Source organism: Somniosus microcephalus, chromosome 5, assembly GCF_052327205.1.
Source record: "Somniosus microcephalus isolate GS21.2 chromosome 5, FLI_Smic_1.0, whole genome shotgun sequence".
In the NCBI taxonomy this organism is placed as follows: Eukaryota; Metazoa; Chordata; class Chondrichthyes; order Squaliformes; family Somniosidae; genus Somniosus; species Somniosus microcephalus.
In genome coordinates, this window is record NC_140991.1 from 181,269,169 (window position 1) to 181,277,617 (window position 8,449).

The window sequence follows — 8,449 nt, forward strand, 5'->3', positions numbered from 1 at the left end:
TCAACAAAGGTCTCAACACTCGTCCCCAAGACAGCTCCGTACAGACGATCCGGTTGACAGACCCTGCGACCCTCAGCATGCCCTCGCCGCACTGTTAGTACAAACTCTCGCTCTCTGAGCTCTGCCGCTGGCCCTTGGCTCTGGGGAAACCGCTACTGACCGCCCTTCTTGTCTTTCTCTTCCAGATCTCTGCCAGCCTGTCCTGCTGTTGTCACTGTGGGTGACAGCCGTCTTGATGTCTCAAGTTGCCGTCTCCCCGCTCCCTGAATCTTCGGGAGAGTCTGAGGACTTCTCCGGAACGACTGAAACACCCACCGTTGCTGGAGATTTGAATCTTGAACCCTTGGCTCTGTTTATCCAGGATATTGCCACCGAACAGCGCAAACGACAGGTGAGTGGACAAAACTTACAAATAAAAACTTACATGAACTTTATTAATAAGCTGCAAGTGGCTCTGTAGAAGAAAAAAGACAGGCTTCATATTATTTAATATTACTTTCCAATTTATTGTTGACATGTTTATTTTATTACCTCATTAGGATAATAATGACTGTCCAGTTTAAACCCACCAATAATTTAAGTAACAGTTGGATGCCAGGAAGATTGGGCTTTCTGGGTGGATGCGCTGAATGGCCTTCCTCATCTGCATCTATTTTATCACCTTGTTGACATTCTTTATATGTGTTTGAGAGAAATGCTATATGGGAGCTGTCATGGTTAGCCTGCTCCTGGGGATCTGCAGTGCCCAGAGATCACCGCAGTCACCCAAATCACAGGATAACCAAGGCAAGGCAACATTGGCAATAATGGTGAGCTGAGAGTCGCAGAATAAAATAAAAGGATGTCATTTTTCCCAGCATTTAAGATTAAGTCGTTAAATAAAAATTCATAGCTAAGGGTAAAGAGTTATTTTTGAGTCACTGAGGGAGAATGATGTGCGGTCTTAATGCTGAGCTCCGGTACTCTGGCTAGTTAGTCAGTCAGGCTAGGACCGTGATGGATCTGTTCCAGGTCCTGCTCTTTGGAGAATACCCCATCCCCCATGCAGTGCTACACCAATGGTAACGTCAGAGAAGAAAAGTCCACAGGAGGACTTTTTAATTAGATTAATAAAATGCGATTTTTTTTTCAGTTGTGTAACTATTTTTCCATGTGTGATGGGGATACCAATTCACTGACGATGTACAAGATGGAGCTGCCCCAGATTCGAAAGAAGGATAAATGTTTCAAGAGGGGTTTCCAGAAGGTGAGGCATTTAAGTAAATGTATGCTTTGCTCCCTGAAGCAGCCTGCAGAGCCAGCTCTCCATATCTGTGCTGCTGAAATGGCGCATTACATCCTCTTCCGCCTTTACCTTCAGTGAAAAGGTAGACTTGCATCAACATTAGTGCAATACCAGTAAAAATGACAACAGGCTATTCATTTTGATCTACCGATTGCTCCTATCCAAAAATACGTTAAAGAATATTTGCAAAAAAGTGAAGAAAGACAAGAACCCTGAGTTTCTGCAAGAGTTGACCTGATGGTCTGCCGTGACTTCAACCGAGATCAGCAGAACCCCCTGAAGAAACAAGGTAAAGAGCTGAAAACAGCCGATTACTCAATCTCTTTGGGGATTCCGCCAATCTCTCATTGAAGTTGTAGCCGCACTTTGGGCAAACCCTTGTGGCAATTCAATGAGCTTTTGTTAGGGCTTTTTTTTGTTGAAGAAAAACTATTTATAAACAATTTATACAGAATCGCAGAGGGAGCAAGAAATAATCAACCACAGAGCAACAGACAGCCTCAGGGGCTATTTTTGAGCTATCAGTGGTTTATATATTGATAATTTATATAAAGAATTTTAGTTTGTCATATGCCAATGAAAATGTTCATCTCCACTAATTACGATTGTTATCATAATTGGTAGTGTTAAAGACTATAGTTCTGGGATGTTCATCACATTGAGCCCAGATTCTCGGGCGCATAGAATGGCTCCTTCTGAGCTGTAACCATTCAGCCCGTGCCAGCTCTCTGCAAGAGCACCTCAGCCAGTCCCACTCCCCCTCCCCTTCAGCTACTTATCCAATTCCCTTTAGAAAGCCTTGATTGACTCTCCCTCCATCACCCTTTCAGGCAGTGCATTCCAGATCCTAATCACTGGCTGCCTAAAAATGTTTTTCCTCATGTTGCCTTTGGTTCTTTTGCCAATCACCTTAAATCTGTGTCCTCTGGTTCTCGATCCTTCTGCCAATGGGGATAGTTTCTCTCTATCTACTCTGTCTAAACCCATCATGATTTTGAACACCTCTATCACCATTTCTAAAAGCTTCCCCACTACCGAGGTTAAACTAACTGGCTTGTAGTTGCTGGGTTTATCCATACACCCTTTTTTGAAACAAGGGTGTAACATTTGCAATTCTCCAGTCCTCTGGTACCACTCTTGTATCTAAGGAGGATTGGAAGATTATGGCCAGTGCCTCTGCAATTTCCACCTTTACTTCCCTCAGCATCCTAGGAAGCATCCCATCCGATCCTGGTGACTTAGCTACTTTAAGTACAGCCAGCCTTTCTAGTACCTCCACTTTATCAATTTTTATTCCATCTAGTATCTCCAGTTCCTCCTCTTTCATTATGACTTTGGCAGCATCTTCTTCCTTGGTAAAGACAGATGCAAAGTATGCAAAGTATTCAATTAGTACCTCAGCTATGCCCTCTGTCTCCATGCATAGGTTTCCATTTTGGTCCCTAATCAGCCCCACCCCTCCTCTTACTACCCATTTACTATTTATATGCCTATAAAAGACTTTTGAACTCCCTTTTATGTTAGCTGCCAATATATTCTCATACTCTCTCTTTTCCCCTCTTATTTTCTTTTTCACTTTCCCTCTGAACTTTCTATATTCAGCCTGATTCTCACTTGTATTCTCAACCTGACATCTGTCATATGCACTCTTTTTTTCTGATTCATCTTACTCTATCTCCTTCATCATCTGGGGAGCTCTGACTTTGGTTACCCTACCTTTCCCCCCTCATGGGAGTGTACCCGAACCATCTCCTCTTTAAAGTCAGCCCATTGTTCAGTTACAGTTTTGCCTGCCAATCTTTGATTCCAATTTACCCAGGCCAGATCCATTGGCAACCCACTGAAATTGGCCTTCCTCCAATTAAGTTTTTTTACTCTAGATTGCTCCCTGTCCTTTTCCATAGCTTATCTAAATCTTATGATACTATGATCACTGTTCCCTAAATGTTCCCCTACTGACGCTTGCTCCACTTGCCCCACCTCATTCCCAGAACCAGATTTAGCAATGCCAGATGTTCACATTCATCCAGTTTTAATAGCCTGCTCTGCAGTCAATTGAAGCCTGACCTGGGTCTGTTTAAACCAAATTTTAATTTGATTTGTTAAGATTTAGTTGTACTTTTGTTTATTTGCAGTCTAATTGGTTTTTTTGGGGGGTTCAAATAAAAAGAGGACCTGGGTCTGTTTCTCCTCTTTTGGTAAGACCAAATAAATGAACAAATAAACTGTAACTAAACCACTAAAAAAATCTTTAAATAAATCTTAACAAATCAAATTTAAATTTGGTTGTTCAATCCAATTATGCACTCCAGTCCCCGCGGTGCCCACCGGTCTGGGTCTGTTTCTGCTGCTGCTGTAGTAATTACTTTAAATTAGTTTAAATTTAGTCACTTTATCTGCCCTAAGTACATCAGACCTGTGTCCAGCAGTCAGTTGATGTCACACAGGTGTGTCCTGCTCTGCTGCAGTAATTAAAGATAGCTGTGACCAGCAATCAATTGCAGCTACAGGACAGAGAAAAAAGTGATTACCTTACCTTGTGATCTTCAGCATCACTCTAAAGGGATTTTTTTTTCCCTTGGCTTTTATATGACCTCACCCAACACTTTGAAGACCCATTGGCCCCAGTCACATATTGATTATGCTCCATTATGCTGCTTGATTGCGCTGATTTATGGGAGATTATACATTCAGGCTTATGCTAATGAGTTTGTGCAGAAACCTCAACATAACTTCACCTCACCAAAACCAACGCAGCATTATGGGTGCATTTTGCCGATTGTGCCCCTAGCGGAATCTCCATGCCTATCTGGAACAGGTCAAAAGTAATTGCAGTTTAAAATTGGATTACTTCTTCTAATAGGTAACTAATACAGTGGAGGTATTGAATAGAACAGTGATGCTTAATTTTACAGCAGGTTGAAATATATTGGAATATTCAAGACTAATAACTTTTAGATAAAAATTAATGGAAGGGTTACTTTTCATAATCACAGGCATTAAATTAAAATTTGCCTCTGCACAAAAAAGAAACAAATCTGTTAAATAACTTAAAGGTGTCATCCTTGGCTCAGTGGTAACACTCTTGCGTCAGAGTTAGAAGATTGTTGGCTCAAGCCCCACTCCAGAGACTTGAGCATTTATTCTAGGCTGACACTCCAGTGCAGTACTGAGAGAATGCTGCACTGTTGGAGGTGCTGGCTTCCCAATTTTAACTGAGGCCCTGCTTGCCCTCTCAGGTGGATGTGATAGATCCCATGGCACCTTTTGAGGAAGAGCAAAGGAGTTCTCCCAGTTTCCTGGCTAGCATTTACCCCCAAACCAACTTCAGTAAAATCGATTAGTTGGTTGTTTATCTCTGCTGTTTGTGGGAGCTTGCTGTGTGCAAATTGGCTGCCACATTTCCTACATTACAACAGTGACTACACTTCAAAAGCACTTCATTGGTTGTGAAGGGTGCTATATAAATGTAAGATCGTTCTTTCTAGAATCTGAAACATATTCATAAAATGGTTTTATATTATATACAAAATATTGAAATTATGTTGCAAATTTATGTTCCTTGCAGAAAAAATGTTTGTCCAAGATTGTCAAAGGATTTCAGGAATACAAAAAGTACCTGTTATTTGTGAGTCAATGGATTAAGGATGATAAACCACAAGTGGAAGCAATGCTGAGCAGCACAAAGATTTTGATTGACTTACTCCCACTGGAGGTAACAATTGTCTTGAAGACACAGACTAATGTGGGGCATGGACTCAGGGTCAGACGAGGGAGAGTGAACAGACAATTTAGATTTACACAGAATTACATAGAATGTACAGCACAGAAACAGGCCATTTGGCCCAATTGGTCTATGCCATTGTTTATGCTCCACATGAGCCTCCTTCTGTCCCTCTTCATCTAACCCCATCAGTATAACCTTCTATTCCTTTCTCCCTCATGTGTTTATCCAGCTTCCCCTTAAATGCATCGGTTTAACTATTAGATTTAATTATTTTACACAGAGGGTAGTGAATGTGTAGAACAGATTGCCCAAGGCGCCAGTGGAGACACATAGCATTAGCAAATCTAAGAGAGAGCGGGATAATTTTTGATTAAATAAGCCATTTAAGAGATAGTACAGCACATACTTCTGAACTTCAGGGCCAGCCACTGGTCTTTTCCAATCCTGTATATTCCTATGTTTCTATATTAATGTATAAACTAATCATAACAGCAGTACGATGATCAGTGAAGTAATGGATTAACCTATCTCCTCAGACAGCTTTCTCTTAGGAGTTTACTTATTTGATCAACATTAATGGATAAATATGAAACTCCTTCAAGACAGTCACATCTGCCCAGGGGTAATGATACAATGTTTTAGATGCTTAAAAATGCACTCTTCATGATTGCTGTTACAGTTTTGGGAAACGTTTAGCTGTGTAAATTTCAAATGGAAGAAAAACTATACCATATGAATTCCGCATGCAACCCACAGGTTATGTATTTTAATTGTTATTACCTAAACCAGAGCATTGTTCTACCTTTCATTTATGGTCTTTAATTGTAAGTTACTAATTTACAATCTCAGGGCAGCAATCAGAGCTCTATAAATCTTCAGAGAATAGAATTTCTGTGGGTTTCTCCCTATCCCCTGCCGTAACTTCAGCGGTCATCAGCAGAAACCCCAGAGAAAAAACAGCCAGGATTTTACAGGGCCTATGACCGCGTACGCACCTATTAGTGCCCTGCAAGTTCCAGGTTTACGCATGTGCTGCACATGCACAAAAGCCCGGAACTTGCGATCTGTCAATTCAGCTTGACAGATCCTCCGCAACCTCGGGAAATGAACATTCGCTGGCGGAGAGTTGGGCTATTTTCCCAACTACTGCACAGCGAATGCCTGTGAAACTCTTACGCCTGGTAAAAGCAGGCATAAGGCCTTCTTTTACCAGCATAAGAGTTTAAATAAATATTTAAATAATTTTAAAAAATTAAACATAAAAAAAACTTTTAACTTATAGGTTATTTTTAGCCCCTTTAAAACGTTTACATTTATTTTTCAAAAAATTAAATTTTTGTTTTAAATGTTTAATTTAATTGTATTTTAGTTAATTTTGAACATGTAATGATTTATTTTTATTTAACTGGTGTGTAATTGTGTTTTTTAGGGGATTACTATTCATGCTTATGGGGATTCCGTACGTAAATGCAATCGCCATAAGCATAATGGGGATCACCCTTTCTGATTGGTTGGGCCATCCCACTTGATCCCAGGGGCACTTGCGAACCGCGTGTGCCCCTAGGATACGTGGGCCTTTATGCAGCCATATGTGTAGAGGCTCAGGAGCACGAGTCTACGAACCTCCGGGACCATCAGATAGGTTTGTACTTTTCTTGCAGTTCGGAGGCATTCGCGGGAAGCCTCCGACTGCAAATTCAGGCCCATCGTAAGCGTCCATTTTCAGCATTTCTCAGGGGTTTCCTCCAATCTTCTGGCAAAATTACAGCAGGAGATCAAGAGAACTCCAAGGAAATTCTACCCCCCCAATATTTTGCTTTAACGTACTGTAGTTTCAGAATAACAAATAAAATGCACTCTAAATCTTGTTTTTTTTCTCCTTTTTTTAAATAGAGCAAGATTCGTGAACGTATTGCTCAACAGGATAAAAGTAACGAAGAGGCTTACCAGTCTTCTGAAGACTGGGATAAGCAAGTGGCAATTCACGTGATTCTTAGTAACTTTGCTCTTTTCATGGAGAGTACTGTTCGAGCCATTCGATTCATGAAATTAACCCCTACAGTTGTTTCATTATGATAGCAATAACAACACTGTATGAACGTTCTAGTTCACATGAATTCTTGAATGAGATCTACTTTTATAGTAGATAACAATGTTGTTCTATATTCAGAACCAGCAGTTTTGGTTTTAAGTTCAGTTCTATGAGACTGAAAATAGTAATGCACATTTGGCTATTTATAATATTTTAATTTAATATTTATTTATTTACCATAACTATCAATTTAGTGTTGCTGAGTCAGAATCCAGTTTTGTAACTGTACTTGGCCCAAATCTACCAAATTACATATGTTTGTACTGCTGCTGTAATTGAAAGTAAACAAACTTCAATAAATTATTATATGGTATTTCAAATTTGTTTCTACTATCTTGCTGTTCTTCATGTGCTATTTGTCAAAATCATCTGTGGAAAGAGTATGTTGTAGCAATTTGGGAATCCGATTAAAAATAGGTGCAATGGATTTATGGTGATGTCATCACCCAGTTAGCTGCTTAAGGAGACAGCTCCAGACCCCAACTGTCTGCAGTCAGAAGAGCTCATAAAAATTACTCAAAATAGAAGAATCAGTTACTCCACACCAAGCCTCCCATTGGGTATCCAAGCGCCAACCTAGAAAATCTGTTCCCCACCTCAACTTCTTCAACTGCCAGTCCCACCAAACTTGAAGTGCTTCATCCAAGTTTCCATGTGAGAACTTGTGGCCTGGCCCAAGGGTGATCTGTGATTCCAAGACTACTGTGTCTTGATCTTCAGACCTTGATCTTTCTACAGAAATGCAAGTTCTTTGATAACATGTACATGCTAATCTAGAAAAGTAGTAGAATCTGATGAACAGCATTAAAAAAGCTGACACATGAAAACAAGTAGTTACACAACTTTGTACTAAGTACAAACAACATTATTTCCCTTGTACGGGAGGAATGATAAATATAAGTACATGAAAATCTGAATAGAAAATCCAAATGTTAATGACACAGAATCAATGGTGCATTTCAAGGTGGGGGGTGGGGGTTCAAGGGCATGCTCCCCTAGAAAAAAACTGAATCTTTACATTAAAAATTATGCATTCTGGTTATTTTAAGCATGTTTCTACTTTACAAATAACGGGCCAACATTGCAATCAGGGAGGAGGAGTGTGAAATATTAGATGAAATAAACATAGTGAGAGAGGCGGTATTAAGCGGTTTAGCAGATTTAAAAGTGGATAAATTCCCAGGCCCAGATGAAATGTATCCCAGGCTGTTAAGCGAAGCAAAAGAGGAAAAAGCAGAGGCCCTGACCATCATTTTCCAATCCTCTCTGGCTTCAGGTGTGGTACTGGAGGACTGCTAATGTGGTACCCTTGTTTAAAAAGGGAGAAAAAGATAGACTGAGTAAT

The 8,449-nt window shown here is 40.2% G+C and overlaps 1 protein-coding gene across 1 annotated transcript; it reads left to right on the forward strand.

The window, feature by feature from the left end:
- The first annotated feature begins 1,137 nt into the window (after window positions 1-1,137).
- On the forward strand, window positions 1,138-7,359 carry LOC147117460 (interleukin-6-like). The gene is made up of 3 exons (XM_085987139.1): window positions 1,138-1,246; window positions 4,854-5,000; window positions 6,906-7,359. Exons 1-3 carry the CDS (start codon window positions 1,151-1,153, stop codon window positions 7,086-7,088), a joined length of 426 nt encoding a protein of 141 aa, XP_085843265.1. The 5' UTR covers window positions 1,138-1,150; the 3' UTR covers window positions 7,089-7,359.
- Window positions 7,360-8,449: the final 1,090 nt, after the last annotated feature.

Excerpts from the sequence above, each read along its gene's own strand:
- LOC147117460 (XM_085987139.1), top strand. The coding sequence starts at position 1,151 with ATGTGTGATGGGGATACCAATTCACTGACGATGTACAAGATGGAGCTG. Across the intron at positions 1,247-4,853 it reads TCAAGAGGGGTTTCCAGAAG|AAAAAATGTTTGTCCAAGAT; the intron begins GTGAGGCATTTA and ends TGTTCCTTGCAG. Across the intron at positions 5,001-6,905 it reads TTGACTTACTCCCACTGGAG|AGCAAGATTCGTGAACGTAT; the intron begins GTAACAATTGTC and ends TTTTTTAAATAG.